This window comes from Gadus chalcogrammus, chromosome 8 (assembly GCF_026213295.1).
Source record: "Gadus chalcogrammus isolate NIFS_2021 chromosome 8, NIFS_Gcha_1.0, whole genome shotgun sequence".
Taxonomy (NCBI): Eukaryota; Metazoa; Chordata; class Actinopteri; order Gadiformes; family Gadidae; genus Gadus; species Gadus chalcogrammus.
The window spans coordinates 15543375-15561385 of record NC_079419.1 but is presented as its reverse complement, the minus strand read 5'-3'; the positions used below and the strand labels follow the sequence as shown (position 1 = coordinate 15561385).

At 43.1% G+C, this 18011-nt stretch overlaps 3 protein-coding genes across 5 annotated transcripts; 1 reads left to right on the top strand and 2 right to left on the bottom strand.

Annotated features, from left to right (window-relative positions):
* Positions 1 to 3014: 3014 nt before the first annotated feature.
* On the bottom strand, positions 3015 to 5788 carry ift22 (intraflagellar transport 22 homolog (Chlamydomonas)). The gene is made up of 5 exons (XM_056597295.1): positions 5498 to 5788; positions 5269 to 5351; positions 5033 to 5119; positions 4736 to 4938; positions 3015 to 4099 (listed from the first exon to the last, which is right to left on the bottom strand). The coding sequence occupies exons 1-5, from the start codon at positions 5534 to 5536 to the stop codon at positions 3951 to 3953; spliced, it is 561 nt and encodes a 186-aa protein (XP_056453270.1). The 5' UTR covers positions 5537 to 5788; the 3' UTR covers positions 3015 to 3950.
* Positions 5683 to 13346, top strand: LOC130387996 (outer dense fiber protein 2-like). Of its 3 annotated transcripts, none has more exons than XR_008896366.1 (17): positions 5683 to 5977; positions 6323 to 6504; positions 6627 to 6762; positions 6905 to 7036; positions 7138 to 7212; positions 7659 to 7730; positions 8062 to 8178; positions 8571 to 8756; positions 8896 to 9005; positions 9157 to 9292; positions 9573 to 9683; positions 9781 to 9885; positions 10423 to 10581; positions 11008 to 11108; positions 11490 to 11652; positions 12088 to 12208; positions 12365 to 12454. XR_008896366.1 is itself a non-coding variant. In XM_056597291.1 (17 exons), the coding sequence occupies exons 2-17, from the start codon at positions 6344 to 6346 to the stop codon at positions 12533 to 12535; spliced, it is 2061 nt and encodes a 686-aa protein (XP_056453266.1). In that variant the 5' UTR covers positions 5687 to 5977; positions 6323 to 6343; the 3' UTR covers positions 12536 to 13346. The 3 variants fall into 3 exon arrangements, 2 of the variants coding, with proteins under 2 accessions (XP_056453266.1, XP_056453267.1); XM_056597291.1 differs by having other exon boundaries at positions 5687 to 5977; positions 12083 to 12208; positions 12365 to 13346; XM_056597292.1 differs by lacking the exon at positions 10423 to 10581 and having other exon boundaries at positions 5693 to 5977; positions 12083 to 12208; positions 12365 to 13344.
* On the bottom strand, positions 13016 to 16763 carry LOC130387997 (CCN family member 1-like). Its single transcript, XM_056597294.1, has 5 exons — positions 16559 to 16763; positions 16000 to 16210; positions 15218 to 15562; positions 14876 to 15084; positions 13016 to 14758 (listed from the first exon to the last, which is right to left on the bottom strand). Exons 1-5 carry the CDS (start codon positions 16604 to 16606, stop codon positions 14462 to 14464), a joined length of 1110 nt encoding a protein of 369 aa, XP_056453269.1. The 5' UTR covers positions 16607 to 16763; the 3' UTR covers positions 13016 to 14461.
* Between the last annotated feature and the right edge of the window lie 1248 nt (positions 16764 to 18011).

Below are 18011 nucleotides of genomic sequence, written 5' to 3'. Positions count from 1 at the left end.
TGTGTGTGTTTGTGTGTCAATCTGTTGGAGCCTGCATGAGAGTTCAATGTTGTCATTAGCTGTTACGGCTTTCTGACCAATCACAGTTCAAGGCCGACCAGGACTGTATCACTTCGGGAGGGGGCGCTCATTTACTCCCCTCTAGACAAAATCGAATTGGTTGCGACGTTGACAGATTGTATGTGTTGTGTGTGTTGAGTGAGTGAGAGGTTGCGGTTGCACAGCTCTCAGGCTGCCGGACTGCGCTGCAAGGAACTTTTATAAACGCAATATTGTTATCCCAATCCCACATTAATCATCAGTAAATAATACATTTGATAGTATTTCCCATCTTTGCTGAGCAAGAGTTTTGTTCGAAAGTTCAGTGATTGAAACAAATAAAAGCCCGGGCTATTGAAGTTTTACGGTACCAGTACCACTGTCATGCACCTACCCGATGTCAAGTGGACCGGGTTGAATTCACTGCGGGTCTTTCGTCTTATAGGATATTTTATTACTGTCCTTCTCAACACTCTCTGATCTCACTAAATGGCTCGCAGCACGAAACAGCAATATCGACGAGATGCACTATGCATAGAGAAGAAAGAATACCGACGTTGAATTTGCAACATTTTGCAACAAATTATTCTAAATTTGCCCATTAATGGACAGAATTTTGGGTTTTCACTGGCTACAATGTTGCATCTGTGGCTGCTGGTAATGCAACCACAAAGAAGTATACTCTCTGGGGCTATTTTCATCATTATTATGGTTTTTTATTTATTTTTTGACGGCACAGGGATCCCGGGCTATTCCCAAAAGATCCTCGAATGCCCAGGTCTAATGCGTAACTAAATCAATTTTCAACCGTTTATCTTTGTTCAAACCATTTAACAAATCTACACGCTTGTATCTTCAATAATATCTAAACGGAATTTCGATATCATTTAAACTTTCTTCAGAGTCACAGTTTTAGTTTCAAACCTTCATATTCTACAGTTTGTCCCATTGAAGCCGTCTGCCCATTCTGACACTTAAATGTATTTTAAAGACATCGTAACTTGGTCAAATTTTACCTTCGTTCAAACCATTTAACAAATCTACCCACGTGTATCTTCAATAATATCCAAACGGAATTTCGATATCATTTAAACTTTATTCAGAATCACAGTTTAAGTTTCATACCGCAGCACTAGCCGCATTTTCTGCAGGAAATACATTTTTCTAGTTATTAACTGCTATTTGCTTTAAACACCATTTTAAACGTATTGAAGTGGGGAAAGATGAGGGAAGCATTTATTGCAACAAATGTATACATCACAAAAAAGAAACAGATATTAAATGCATGGGCAGGACCATACACATGCTCTCAGTGAAGCATTCAGAGTTCACACACCCCTAACACACACACACACACACACACACACACACACACACACACACACACACACACACACACACACACACACACACACACACACACACACACACACACATACACACACACACACTCACACACACACACACGCACGCACACACACGTAACACACCCTAAGCAAATACATCATCATCATCTGTCATCCCACACCCAACCATATAATAAGGGGCAGGGTAATCACAGTTCCATATGAAATCCTGAGATGTGTGGCAGCATGCCTCACCCAAACGACCAGGGCGATAAAGAAAGATCTAAGACCACACTATAACTTTACCACAGCGCCATTAACCACATACAACTGCCCCTACATACTGTTCTGTCTCCGTGATAAGATGCAAGGGAGGTCAAAGGGTTTAGTATGTGTAGAGCATGTGAATGTCTTCCATTATCTTAGTTGGACTCATTGGGGATGTCCCTGGCCTTGGCAGTGTACACTCGCTGTTGCATTTGAATGTGTGGATTGTAGTTGGGTCCTCATATTTGTTTTATTTCTTTGGATTAAGAAAATGATTCAAGATAGGGTAAATGGGGGGAGATATTAGGGAAGAGATGAAGATTCAAGCATACAGATAAATAAAGCGTGTGTGTGTGTGTGTGTGTGTGTGTGTGTGTGTGTGTGTGTGTGTGTGTGTGTGTGTGTGTGTGTGTGTGTGTGTGTGTGTGTGTGTGTGTGTGTGTGTGGGGGGGGGTAGTTGTTTTGTATCCTAGTTTATTTCAAAAAGCCCTAGCTATTACAATCTAAGAGACACCATAATAATTTTGACGGTGTTTCCGAGCATCCTGTTTGTCCGTTTCATTAACTGCTGGTCGAATAACACAAAGTATGACGTGTAAAAGTATGTTTCTCCATTAGCTGTGAGATGATGTTTATTTTCTTTGTTAAATATAGACACAACGTTGCAGTCGGAAAAAGACATAACGACCATGACAATTATGGTTGACCGTTTTGACATCAGAATAAGTGTGTTACCTCATTTCCCCTTATCAAAAGGACATCGTCAGTTGTAGATCACGTTGACCTGTTAGTTGAAGCGTGTTTGGTCCTCCAGCGCCCCCCTGAGCTGAGACTTCAATCTGCCGTTAAAGTCCTCGGTTTTCTCTATAGTTTTGTCTAATAAAAGCCAAGCTCACTCGGTTAAAATGGCAGGATTAATATTTGGATTATATTATACCCCATGTATTACTTTGGATTTGTGAAAAGGGGAAGGATAAGCTGTTCCCAGTTGTCTCTGTGTTTTTTCAGTTTTACACTGTGGTTTGTGTAATTGTTTTAAAGACTTTGAGACTGAGTCAGAGCGCAGTGAATCATTTGTGCGTGATACAACAGTAAAAGAGCCTTGAAAGGCCTTGATCTGTGAGAATCCAGTCTGAACATGTATTAAAAGCCAAGAGGAGGAAAACACATGTTAATGCAAGATGTCTAAGCACACACAGCACTGATCCTGATCAGGCGTACAAACCCCTCAGATCTGAGGTTCTCTGGCTCTTGGACCACATCACTGGAAACTATTTCCAGAGTCTCAACCAGTTGTCACAGGCCTTTACACAGGCCGACATCCCCAACTCTTTGGTTACATTTGCAACAACAAATTCAAGATTCAAGATGTTTTTATTTACATATGCACAACAATTACAGAGCAGTCACTGGCAATTCAATTCTTTAGTCTTGGGCTCCTCTAACAGTGCAATATAAGAGAAAGTAAAATAAGAAAAACACAAGTAGCATGAGCATTAAACGAAGATGAGCCCGCTTGTAAATTATAACTTCATGCCATTTACGTTGTGGAAATGCAAAGGTAAGATCCCATTGATATCTAAACACAGAGCTGCATGAACGTTTTTAAATTGACCTAAAAACACTTTGTCCATTTTGCAACCCCTCAAGTCAGTCTCCATCTTTGATGTCTTTTGTGACTAGATGCATTTGGCAGATTAAGAAATTCCCAAAAAGCTGTTCAAGTGCATCTTTGTGATCCGTTTCTGATAATGTTAGGGTTTTAAATTGTGTGTTTTGGGAAACAGAATAACTTCACTTCATCTTGTTTTTAATACTTTGAAAGATATTGAAAGACACTGTCAGCATGCAAGATGTGTTACCAAGAGAATTTAGGTAATGGTTGATTAAATAGAATTCTATTTAATTCAAAAATGATATGCAATGCTTTGATGCAAAGGAGGTAAATTAGACATGAAGTATGAAATGTGATTGGTTTATTTTCTTCAGAACATTATATGCTACTTTGCTTGACAGAAAAATTCCAATCAACTGATTTTCATTTCACCCATAGATTTTACAATATACAGTTGTCTCCGTCGATAAAATTTACTCACAAGGCGCTAACAACCCTTGCATTTACAGCTAAGAGTAGATGAGCATTTTAACTTATACCAATGTAATAAAATATAAAAACAATAACATAAACAAAGCTTTACTTTGATCAACAAATCAAATAGGCTGCAACCTTTACAACTATTCATGAATTAGAGGCAAAGACACATAGCTAACCAGCAATATTAACATTAAGGTGGACGGCTACGTAATGATAGACATCTCCTCCCGCTCTCTACTTTCGGACAGCGTGGTCACAATGTTTCCCAGGTATCTGTGGAACGCTTGCCTCACCTCCTCAGGCTCGTCCTCCAGGTTGGAGTGGATGAGGGGCAGTCTGCTCAGATGGGCGGCTGCATTGGAAAGAAACGGGAGATGTCAGACCCCAGCGGATTGCTGTGTATACTATTCTCCAAAAGGTTTAGTACTCGACGACCCGTACTGCACCTTTCATCAATCATTCATGAGCCATGTAATTAGAGTCATGCTATTCACAGTATCTACAAGCATTTGGATGTTCATATACTCTTCGTATTCATCCTCCTCTGTAAATAGCCCCTTGGAACAATAACAACAATTTCTGCAGAATCCACCCTTGGATTCAGCTATACAAGGGGTCTCACGTTAAGCTATGGCGACTTGGATGCATCCAAAGAGTAAGAAAGGAAACTGCCTTATTAGTTATCAATATCACTACCCCCTGACATCCGCAACACCGACTCCATACCCCAGTTTTAATCAAAGCTCAAAACTCACCTTTTCAAATCTGCGTACCTGATCTTCCCTTCCCACATCACCACATCACCATCACCCATTGTCCACTTTAGTTTAACAGTTTTTATTTATATTGTTTCTTGTGTATCCGCTTCTGATTGTATATCTGTTTTTCTAATATACGGTATCCTTGAGAGCCATGAAAGGCGCCTTTTGGATCAAATTCATTATTATTATTATTATTATTATTATTATTATTACTACTATCGTATTACCCAGAGGGAGGCGATCATCGCTGTCTCCACTGCCAGGCTTGTGGTGTGATATCAGCAGGCACTGGGCGTCCTGCAGGCCCTGGGGGGCGATGAACATGGCGTGCCATGTCTCGATCTCTTTCAGGTGGCTGGGGACGTCCGGGTTGAAGACGATCACCACACCGTTGGAGTCCTTCATTAACGCCGGCCAGCATGACTCAAATCTGTCCAGACAGAATGGTTATCGTCGGGCAAACTGTTAAACTGGGACACCTCAGACATGTCACGTGCGAAGCCTTTTGGGGTGCTTGCTCTTACTTGAAGTCCCCTGCGCAGTCCCACAGCTCCACATCACATGTTGATTTGTCACCGCTGCCTTGATTTTGGGATTCAAATTCCAGGATCCTTGAAACAACAGAATGTTAATAGCTGGGGACATGCTTGGCTTTCAAGACCCACTTGGTAATTCTCAGCTGTGTGATGTTGTGGTGGACAAGATATTGTGTTAAAATGACATCTCAGTGCACTCTCCCTATGGACTTTAGCAACTCTACCTGACTCCTTGAGTGGGACTGTATTCACCTCCCACCGTTTCCGTTGTGTCGGAGAGGAAATTTGCGAGGACCGTTTTCCCACTCTGAAATAATTGAAGGTCGAAGGTGAGAATGAAGAGAATGGAGAAAAGCCAATACATTGCTTCGCTTGTTATAGTGCCTATAACATTTATATAAATGATGGATGTCTACGAAGCAATGAAAACATGCGACGACTCCGTGTACCTACCTCAGTGGGTCCAATGAGAAGGATTTTTGCTTTGAACATTGCAGGAAAATAACGCAAGAACTGACAAGTAGCTCATAAATTAGCTTGCCTGCTTTGTTTTACAGCAAAGCGAACTAGTAGACTGATCGTTTTATATGCTTTACTCAATGCGAACAGGTGGTTACTTCTAACGCTGTAGCTGTAGCTGTCCGGAAGCGATCGACTATGAAAACATAGCAAGCTATGCTTAGCATTAGCATAGCATTCATTGCAAGCTTCAGTTGGTTTCTATGGTTTCCACGACCGACGTGTTAGCCATAGCCAATCGCAGGTAAGAGTCGCCCACATGGCATGTAGGGAACCAATCAAGGCCCAGAAACTACGCTTGGTCCATCGGCGTTGGTTTGTTGATGTCTCCAGAAGACCAACCAATCCTTCTGATCTTGCAAGAAGAGGCGATAAGTGAAACTGTCAAGCGTTGACAGGATTGCATGGTCAAAGGTAACTAATAAACAGCTCATTACGCGAACTTTTTAATATTGAGTTATGTATGGCACATAATACTTACCACGTGGCATAAAATGTGCTAGTGTTAGTGCAATGAATGTTTTACACTAATTTACTGCATCTAATCTAGCTAATTATAGTCGCCTGCTTAATCCAGGCCGTTCCACGCATGGCTGCTACGGGTTGCCAAGGAGCAATGCTATTGACTTACTTGACGACCCATACTAGACCTTTCATCAATAATACATGAAATGAGTAATGTACTAAGAGTCCTGTTATGCACAGTATCTACACGCATTTTGATGCAGATATGCTCGTCGTGCCTCTTGTCGTCCGTAGCCCCCTTGAGCAATAACAAGGATGTCTGCAGACAATCGCACAGAATCCACCCTTGGTTTCAGCTCTACCAGGGATGATCTCACGTTATGCTATGGTGACCTGGAGGCATCTAAAGAGTCAGAAAGGAAGCTGCCTAAACACAGCAGTCCCTATAGGAGAACGCCAGTCGATGACAACTACTGGTAAAGTGATCAATAGAGAATACATCATGGAATCAATCATATCATCTGCAAAATACTTATTATTTTCAATTAAATCTTCTAATAACACTAACAAACTGAATATTTTCCCCACCCTTATTTAGTATATTTAGTAGAGTAGATTTTGCTGAACGAGACCAGAGTCAGCTGATGAAAACGTTGCTGGAGGCTGAAGCAGCAGCCAACAATGCCGCCGTACAACTTGTGTCTTTCAAAGACACCATGGATGATGAATTTGAGGCATGTTTTCTATTCGTTTTTTTACTGCTGCAGACAAACCCCAAAATATATTTAACGTATGTAGAGCCAAGCATTTGCTGACTATTTATATTTCACTATTTGAATATCTTCATAGATTTCTTTATTCTCCATTCCGGTTTAGGAATCCCATCTGTCTGTCACCGACACGCGGCAGGTTTCCAGGCAGCGAGGCCTTTTGCTGGAAAAGTTGGAGGACTTTAAAAGAATAAATAGATCAGTTCGACAAAAACTGAAGAGGCTTCAGGAAGCAGAGGTGTGCTGCAGGGCCTTTCCTCAATGTAGGGGCATTGCTTGGAGGATTACCAGTCCAATCTATAGCTCATTTGCATTTGTGTATTTCTTTTATTTTTTTAGGCTGATCGACTCGCTACTGACAAGCAGATTGACATCTTGCTGAATAAGATAACACAGGCTGAGAGTGACAATGTGGTGAGTATTGGGCCACTTTTGTAAATAGAATAAAAAGGCCTCTCTACCACATACTTCAGCAACGATAGCAATCAGTTGTGATGTGTGAGTTCAGCGGTCGGTTGAAAAGCTTCAAGGGCAAAGTCAATACAAATCTTTGTCGGACTCGGATCGGTAAATGGCAGATGCTGGCTAACTTTGTGCTGAGTAGACTTTTTTAAGTTGTCTCAAAGAACCTTCAACTCCGTACTGTACATTCTTCTGCAGAATCCGTCTTTACAATTATTATTATCAATCATCCGTTTTTTTTCTTCCTAAAAGTTCTTCTTCAAACATTGAATCTCTGACAGATTGTGTAACGCAAAGGCATCGCCGTGCAAGTACTCTATATATTTGTCCAATTATAATGCAAGATATGAGTTGCTCTCCAAAAAGTGCTTGCATTTGTCCTTTCTCTTCTCCACTAGAATTTGAAGAGAGACTTGAACAACACAGAGAACCAACTTGGTGAACTGATGTCTCTACGGAGGAAAGAACAGGTACTTTAGCATATAGGGTATATCGGAAGTAAAGAAGTAAATAAGTTAAGTTTTTATAAAGCACCTGTTCAGAGCAATTGTCCAAAAGTGCTCCACCGGTCAACATAACGATAGAAATAATAGATGCAGTACATATACATTTCACAGCACAAGGTTAAAACAAGAAACAACGCCTGCCAATGCAAACAATGTCTTTGATTGGATTTTCAAATAAAATGTAACCGCTGTCTTAATTGACAACAGTTTGCAAATCAAAAGAAACTGTAAACTCTACATAGACACATATACAGATATTTGTAATAACCTATCAATGTGCTTCTTGATATCCCAGGAGAGCACAGAGACTGCGCTTCAGGCCGGTAGGACGGTGGAGACCACCCGGGCTCGCCTGCAGGGCCAGCTGCACCTCAAAGAGGCGGAGAACAACCGCCTGACCGCCCAACTGAGGGTGAGCCCTCCCCTGTGTGCCCCCCACTAATGGTGCACTATCGAGGGCCAGCAGCGCCAGCTCAGGTCGGCTTGTTGCTGGTTTGATCCCCATCCATAACAGCGATCAGTGTCCAGCACACTATTCATATTGAGTCATTTAGCAGATGCATTTATCCACAACATGTAAGTGAGGAGCAGGAAGGGTTTCGCTAGGTCATGCTGGGATGGTTTGACTGAGAACATGGGGCATCGAGCTCCCTACCTTTTCGCCTGGGGGTCGAGCATCCAGGCACGACCCTGCATACTATCCTGCGTTCTAAAGCAGTGTGTGTTTATAGCTCCTTTGCCCTTCGTGAGTACAGTACGTCAGTGTGTCCCACTGTGGAATGTCTTGACCGGTGTTGGTTTTAGGCGCTGGAGAGAACGCTGACAGAGCAGAAGATGCAGATGGAGGACCTGAAGGCGGCCATCACTGCTCAGTCTGTCAAGATGGCGCAGGACAAGGAAGCCCTCATAAAGGCCACGCACGCCCAGAAACAGAGAGCCAAGAGGTTTGAGGCGGCCGTCGACAAATGCTACGCTCAGCTCAAAGAGAAGGTACGCTGAAAAGAGTGCTTTTAAATCTGTGTATTTCTTCCCTTCTCTTTTTCCGACTAAGTTCCTCACTCTGAATATAGTTACTCTAATTTATTGGTTATGTTCCACAATAAAACGATTTATTCCGGATTTATTTCAGGAAATCCAGCTGGCCAGAGCTCTTTCTGAGAGAGACTCATGGAGGTTACAACAGGAACAGCAGTCTGAGGATCAGCATGGGCTGGTCAGTCAGATAGAACTATTAAAATGGTGGGTGATGTGGTCACACATAGTGTGTCTGTCTGTGTATAAATTGTATTTTCCAATGTCAAATGGAATCAAGGAATTGTATTGATGGTATATCGATGGAGGCAGTCACAAGCAATGCTAACATGGTTTAAAATGTGTTTCTCTGATGCAGCCATACCACTGATTTGACCGCTAGGCTCCAGAGAGAGAGGGATGAACTCACTACAGCTAACCTTACAGCCATGGAGAGAGTTGAGAGACTGTCAGTGGAAAACAGAGCACTTAACAGTGACAACGCAAGGATAAAGGTATAGTTTCCAACCCTTTTTGCTCTAGTTATAGGAGATAAAAGATACAAGTGTATATTTTAAATAATTACGTCACTACTGCCATTAATGTTAGAGGAAATACCGACCTTCTTTGGACAACGAATTATTTTTGTGACACTAACAACTTGACCACATGGTTGGTTATCTAGTTGAATTGATGTTATTACTTTTGAAGCTATTTAAGAATGATAATAGCATTGACCTGGTTTAATTGTATTGAAATGAAAGTCATTAACCATGGGTATGGTTGTGATTTCAGGAGTCGATATCTGTGTGCGAGCAGCAGCTGGCCCAGTGTGAGGCTGCCCAGACAGAGCAGAGTCTGCTCTCTGAGGAGAGGCAGCACCAGACACAACGGCACCAAAGCCAGGCACTCCACTTTATTTATTTTAAATATACTATACCGAATTTTTTATCTATTTAAAAATGTACGGAAAACGACTTGTGACGTTGGGCTTATTCTCTAGGTGGCAGCATTACAAACCGAGGTTGATGATCTTAGGATAAAGTATCAGAGCCTGGTCAGAGAGACGGAGGGCGAACGAGGTAGAAAGGATGAAGAAGTTGAAAAGGTAACCGCAAAGTCCCTACATACACCAATTGTTCACAATATTAGTACTATTTATTATGTACTTATTTCAGTAGTTCTTAATTTTTTATATTTTTTTGCGTTTCTCAATAGTATTTTCTTTGATTTGTGAGTATTTGACCCCAATAGGTACAGCTTCTTGCTGCTAACCGGATATTGTCTTCCTTGTTTGCCCTTGTTCTTGACCGATGACACACAGTTTTACATAATGTAACATATGCAGCCTGCCAGGGCCCTTCCACACCAAATTCATAACGCTCTCCAAACAAATTCTCCAACCAATCCCTACGATCCCAGCGATCGTCTATTGGGTCTGAGGACGGATCACGCTGTCAGAATAACCTCAAGCTCATCATCCGGGTTTGCACATTCATTAATCATGTGTCCTACCCCCTGGCTTTTCCCTTCTCCCCCCCCCCCCCCCCCCCCCCCCCCACACACACACACACACACACACACACACACACACCCACACACACACACACGCCTCCTGCCGCTGTCCTGGTGGTGTGGACTGCAGGCGAGGAGGGGGCTGCTGAGGCGGGTGCAGGAGCTGGAGGTTTACCCTGAGTTACTGGAGGCCGCCGAGCAGAGCCTCTCCCAGAGCCAGGAGAACCTGGGGCGCTCCCAGAAGAGGAGCGCAGAGAAGTCAGAGTCCGTTAGGCTACTGCAGGTTCAGGTGTGCATTGTTGTACAGCAGTAGCATCACTAGCATGTGACTAGAAGGAGGAGGAACTGGCGAGTATGTGTAATAAATGGCCAGTGTGCTGCCTCTGACCAGCAGGGGGCAGCAGAGTGACACTATGGCCTGTAGCCTCAGTCTCTCTCAGTAGCTAGCTCCTGGTTTGCTGTTTCTGCTGTGGTTTGCTATGATGTTTTTTAGATGTTTCTTCCCAGTGTGGTGATAGGGAATCAAAAGAGTGCTCAAAGTGTACTCATTGCTTCAAACCCCTTGTAGGCAAACTCCAACATAGTGACTGTGATTGGCCGTGTTCTGTTTGCAGTGTTGTGGTTGACCGATCACTGTGTTTGCACGTGACTTTTGATCCATCCATACGATCAATAATAATAAATAATTTCCACCGAATTTATCATTCTTTAACAGCTGGACAGTCAAAGCGAGCGGCTGAAAACTTCTGGAGACATGAGGAACTCCATTCAGGAGGCAAACACTCTGCTTGAAGAACAAATTACCTCTCTTGAAAAGTAAGACATCTCATCATCTCTATTATTCCAATTATAATAATCTAGATTTGACTTGAATTTTAGAAACAGATTAAGCTTTCTGTGTGTGTGTGTGTGTGTGTGTGTGTGTGTGTGTGTGTGTGTGTGTGTGTGTGTGTGTGTGTGTGTGTGTGTGTGTGTGTGTGTGTGTCTATGTGGACGTTTATGTATTTGTGTGTGTGTGCGTGTCTGTCTCTGTCCATGTGTGTGCGCGTGTGTGTTTGTGTGCGTCTCTGTCCATGTGTGTGTGTGTGTGTGTGTGTGTGTGTGTCTGTCTCTGTCCATGTGTTTGTGTGTGTGTGTGTGCGCGTGCGTTTGTGTGTGTGTGTGTGTCTGTCTCTGTCCATGTGTGTGTGTGTGCAGGGAGATGGAGGTACAGCACCAGGAGAACGTGGGTCTGGTGCGGCGGCTGGCAGGTCAGGACGAGGCTCTGAGCTACGGCAGCAGGCAGCTGGATCAGCGCTCTGCAGAGTGCCACGCCCTCAGCACACAGCTGGAGGCCGCCATGTCCCACGTCTCACAACAGGTTGGGCCTCTGAACGTGTTGAGACGTTAAAAAGCGTTGGAATATTAGGCAATCTCTCTATAGATTCAGGTTTGATCCCCACGGTTTGTATGCTCTTATCGAAAGCGGCTTACATTGAATTCAGGTACATGGGGTTAATGAGGAGCTAGGTGGGCATGCCCCTTCCTCATGGATGCCTACAAGTAGACTGCAGACGTTGGGATTCAAACCAAGAAGAGCTGGGAGTCAAACCCCTAACCACTCGACTATCCTGCCCCAGTCTCCTCAAAGTCAGTAATAGTACCTTCCTAGTGGGATAGAGTACAAAGGTCAAAAGTCAAAGGTTTTTTTATTCGCTATTTGTGCAAAAACAGTCTAAACACATAGACTGTCTGGAGATCATATATGTATATTTTAAATATGCGTCTCCCCATCCCACCTCTTTGGCCAGGTCAGCCATGTGAAGGGAAAGGCTGTGAGCAGAGAGGATGCTCTTCAGACCAAGATCAAGGAGCTGGAGGCTGAGAAGGGCCGGAGGGACTCAGAGTTAAAGCTCCTTCGACAGAGCATGCTCTCTGTGAGTAAACCACCTCTGCACTAAGATATTATGGTGCTGTTTATGAGATACTTAAACGTCTTTGACTCAGTCTCCAAATAAGTATGACTCCTCAAAGAATCAGTTTTATGTGTGATGAAGTGATTTATATTATTGTGTCTTTATTCCTTCTTGCAGACTGAGAATAAGTTTGAAGTGCGTCTGAAAGACCTTCAGCGGAGTCTGGACCAATCAGAGAGCCACAAACAAAGCATTCAGAGCTATGTGGATTTCCTGAAAAACTCTTACGCCACAATGTTTGATGAAGGAGTTCAGCTGTCGAGCTATCATTCATACTTTCTTAAGTAACATAAGCTTTCTTTCAGGATGAAACAATTTGTGCAAAGACAAACAAACAAAGTAATTTGGTGTTTTGATTATTGTGACAAATCCCATTGTTTCTCAACTGACAGGGGGAGTGCAAGTACTCTTTATTCTATTTATTGGAGTTTAAGCAGACATTCCACATAGTAATTGTCTTTGTTCTTTGTCTTCGCTGTGTTTTTTTATCAAAAGGGCACGAGGGAAGACATGTGATCCTAAAATATGTTGAGCCTGTTTTGGTTCTTTCCCCCTAGGCAAAAACATGTGTTTTCTATGATATACAACACTAGGAAGACATCATCACCTGGCTGGTTTCAGTCTGTATATATATATACAATAAAGCTCTGTGTATGCATTATGTTCATCCCCCGTCTCTCACACCTGGCCTACCAGTAAAGCTTTACATCTAATAGAACAATGCAATGCTTGTTTCTGAGTCTTGTGCTTATGTAGAAAGGTTCCTCTTTATCTGGTTGAGTACCAGTATCCACTGTGTAAATATCAAATCACACAAGCTTTCCCTGCCTGCGTTGGCAAGAAAGTCTCATACCTCTTACATAAGATGAGCTTTACACAGCGGATGACAATATCAAAACTGAAGTCCCAGAGAAAATTGTTGCATCCCTAGTGGTCCTGCATATCAGCTATTCTTTATGAGCCATTGCTGTATGACAAAACTTTTTGTTTGTTTGTCATTAGCAAGGCACAGCAGTTGAATCACAACAAATGACCGGCTTGATGAAGTTAAAAGCAGCACAACATGTTATAAAAAATATGTATGCATCAACTAATTAAATTATGTCTGTGAATGTGCTGGTTAATGTTGAATGCTGGCAAAGGGAAAATGATCAATCACAATCAGAATGGCAGTTGGGTTAACTTTTACAAGACTTCTGTTCTGTGGGATGTTTACTAAGGCTGGCTTTTGCTTCCATCTTTGTTCGATTATCAAAGGCACCAAAAAGACTTGTGTTCTCTTTGACGTAGTCTCATACCAAACGCGTGTATGCCCCGGAGAAAGCAACAGCCCTCTCCATGTTTATTGTGCATTACCGTCGAGGGCATGGGAATCCTTTCATTCTCTGTGCGTACGCCCCACTGGCCTGGCTCTTCTTCTGCGCTTGTTCTTGGCCTTTGAAGTTCTGTCTGATTACACCCTCGGAATCAGTTTGGTCCTCCACCGTTTTGTTGGGTTTAATGATGGTTTAATAGTATTAATGGCTAGGGGACCCATCCTGTACCTTGGGTCATTATGGATTTATGTGGTCGCCCACATCCGTTTAAGATAAGATAATACTTTATTTATCCAGAGGGAGATTTTTGTGCAGCAGTTGCAATACAAAGTAGGAATGGAACAAATATAAAGAGTGCAAAATAAACAAATAAACAATCCAAGAGTTAAATAGTCAGTAAGGTGCAATAGCCATACTTACAGCTGGAAATGTGACCGGTTTCTGTTGTAGGAGGCCTTCAAGTTAGGCCTATCGGTGTCTTCTTTCCCTTTCTACTATATTGTCTTATGTATGTCTTATGCATGTAGGGTTTTATATCACTGAATCAGAATGGGCATATTGTCCGAATATGATAGAAACAAACAGACAAATGCAACATTAATGCAAAATTCATTGCATATCGTCAGTGCAAAATATGCCAATTGTGATATATTTGATGCATACATTATGTATGAAACATATTGCGATAACTACACATTTAGCAATGCCCTGAGCCATAATACATGTGATATGTTGGTTTGTTGGTTTGACTTAAAAAAAAAATACAGAGACATTGAATACTACAAAGCTTCCCAATGAAGCAGATCATCAAGCTCCAATAATATGAAGCAAATCCAAAGTCCTCAGCAGGAGAAGTCTGCCTCGTCTCAACTGCCCCCCCCCCCCCCCCCCGAATCAATCAGTGGACGGCGTTGCCGTGTCTGGGGGACACCCGTGGTCCGTAGCTGCCCTCACTGGTGCATTCAGGCTCACACTTGCAGGCCTGGATCATCATGACGTTGTAGCTGAAGGTCCTCCCGTCCTCGCAGCCGAAGCGCACGGCCACTGTCTGGGTCCGGTTGGGACGGCAGCACAGACCGTCGGAGCAGGACCCACAGAACCTGAGCTGGAACTTCTTGAAGCTACCGCAGCCCATGTGGGACAACTTCACCGGTCGGCCGGCGGCCTTCTCGTTGGGATTGCATTTCCCAGACGCCTGTTGTTGGGGGAGACAAAGAAAGTAAATAAACTCACAGGAGGGACAACTGAAGACCTAAAGCTGAAAACATTTCCGCAGGTGTATATATGTAAAATAGGATACATGTGTGCATACTTTTGGGCTGGGGAATGCAGTTTGGGTGCATGGGCGAACTTCACACATCCGAGTCTCCCTAGTCAGCTTGCACCGGCTGTGACTGTTGGACAGCCGGGCGGAGACCCCCATGCCACAGGACGTAGAGCAGGGGGACCACGGGCTGCTCTGGGCCAGGCACCTCCCGGGTCCCGACACGAGCATGGGGCCGTCAGGTTCCGTCGTTAAAGCTGTGAGTAGAAGGTTGGAAATGAGAGCCAACGAAAATCGGTCCAATGAAAACCAAAATCATTCTCATCATATAAAGATGACCAGTTTTTTAAGTTTATGAAGTAATTGTCTACAGTACCTATCTCAACTTACCCGCAAAGGAGCTGTATCCATCGCTAACGAGAGCCAGCTCATCCTTGGCGTCTGAGAAATGTCCCGACTTAGGTGTCTCCCCAGGGCCGGGCTCTTCGATCAGAGGTCTCCATTTCTTTCCTCCCTCATCCGAACAGACCAGCTGCTCACAGCAACGCCCGGGGGATTTCACCAACCGGTGCTTCTCACACCCCGGTTTGGACAGCGCCACTTTGTGGGGGCACAGGGAGATGCATGCCACGGCAGCGTCCATACAGGTGCACTGGTGTCTGCAGTTTGGTCGAAAGCTCTCCCCGTTCTGGTAGATCCTGTTGTTGTACTCGCAGGATCTTCCTTCTGATTTGGCTGTGGACAGTCATAGAAGAACCACCCGTTTACATGAGGAGTCAGAGAAACCAAAAGGCACAATCCAGGAGGCAGGCCAAATGACACAGCAGGATCAAATCAAGGACGACGTCACCACATGTGTAGTTGGTGAGATCATGGTTAAAAGTGATGGACTGTGTGTTTCTTTCAACTGTATACTTTTAGTCACTTTTTCACTGCAGCCATCAGTTTATTCAAAGTTAGAATCTAAATGATAAAACCCTATCAGCCACAGATCAATCAATCCAGGAATTTCAACCCTAACCCATCCCTCTCAATGAAATGATCTGTTTGAACAGATCATTCATCACCAAGAAAACAAATCTTGTAACCAAACAGTCGGTTACAATTAGATGGTTTGAATGTATAAAATCAAACACGGTCAGGATATTCACAATGGAGTCACATGCACATACCCCTGCAGATGCCGTATGCTGCTCCGTGACCTGCTCCAAAGTTGCATTTCAGCCCCTTGGTGCGGTCGCAGGGCTGCATCCGGCCGCAGTCCTCATTGAGCTGCCGACCGCACACCATACAGCAGCCGCAGTCGTCCGCCGCCAAAGACACTCCTGCTTCGCACCGCGGGGCTGCGGCGCTGCACCTGCACTCCCTGGGGCACGGGGACGCCTGCAGTACGGCATCAGGAGTGGGACATTGAGGTTTATGTTTAATATAACATTTCTTTCAATGCAATGAGTGAATGCATGATTGATTTGATGATTGTAAGACTTACAAAAAAATAATGGAAAGAATAGAGAAATGCAAATGATACGCAATAGGCCTACTTTTTGAACTGAAATGACAAATAACTAAAATATTACTAAAATAACGACTAAAATACAATATTACCTAAAGAAAAGCAGTGTGCTCCTGAAAGAGCAAGACTGCACAGGTGTCAAAAGTCATCATTATGTTATTTAAAAAAACCAAACCATACCAAACCAAAAATCTGTTGAGAATGAAAAACGGCCTCACCAACTTCAACATCCCACATACGATCAGAGCAGCAGAAAACGCCCACATCTTCCCCAAGAGAGAGCCTTGTGTTCAACAAGCCAACTCTACGCTGCAGCGACGGCCTATCTCTCTGTCTCTCTCTCTCTGCCTGTATAGTCCCGAGCGGCCCACGAATCACGTTATATACACACACACACACGGAGCAGATGTGACGTGTGTGTGAGCTGAAGAGGTGTTCTACAACTATGCCAAGAATGCTTTGCAGCATGTCCTCCCATAAGGCAACCCCCTTACCACCCCCCCCCCCCCCCCCCCCCCCCACCACCACTACCACTCAACCCATCCCAGAACCCCCTGTCCCACTTCCAACTTTCCCTCTGTTTCTCTTTTTATTGTTCATTTACTTTTATTGTTCACTTTTCTTTTTATTTAGCCTTTTATAATGTAGCCAACCCATGTAAATTAATACTTTTATATTGTTGCAGGTATACTTTCTGCCAACTTGTAAACTTGAAATGGACGTTCTATGTAATCATTAGTAAGCCTTTTTTTATGATCTTATATATTGCTTTGATGATTGTTGCATAGACATTCTATGGTTAGAGATATAACAAATGATTCTTTTTGTGAAACATATTGCATCTTTAATACATTTCATAGCCTGCCGATTTGGTATTTTCTCTAAATTATAAGTTCAACAATGACTTCATCATTCCTGTTGAATGAGATCATCTAAAGGGGGATTCCACATCAGTTCTTGGATAAATATTGAAAGAAAAGGCACATATTTCTTTGACCTGCATTCATTCTTGAAGTGTTATCCAACTCTCTGTTTAGGCTGGTTCACATTGTCTGTGGTCAATGTTTTAACTTTCAACGATAAAGGTGAAAACTGATGTTAGTTTAAACAATTCACAGGTACATTCCTGTCCATCATCTACTGGGGTGTGGCCAAAGCAGAGTTTATTTAACCTTGACATTTCCAAACAAGAGCCTTTGAGAATGTTTGAACATCCGCAATTATTTTTTCCATATTTACAACCAATGAGGAACACAATAAGAAATGTTATTTGCTAAATAAACATGCCATTTGATGCAACATTACATTCCCAATCGGCATGGTTTGTTTATTGGCAAGAGCCACAAGGATGAAGTCAGTTATTTGTTTCAACCATGTGAAAGTGTAATTCACTGTACAAAAAACCTGTCTGATGTGAGGAAGTGTATGCCGTAGAAAAAACGTCCCATTAGGCACTCTGTCCTGTCCACCCATATATGTCACCGGAGTTTAAAGGGCCATTACAAACAGGTACAACTCAAGCAGCAGAACAGCATGCAGCATGAACGTCATGCCATGGTTTCCTATACTTTCATGAAATACCTGAAGAAACTGTTGACTTTTGTGGTCTGGAGCATGTTCCACTAAAAGCCATACAGAGTGGTTAGGAATTCCTATATGTTAACTCACTGA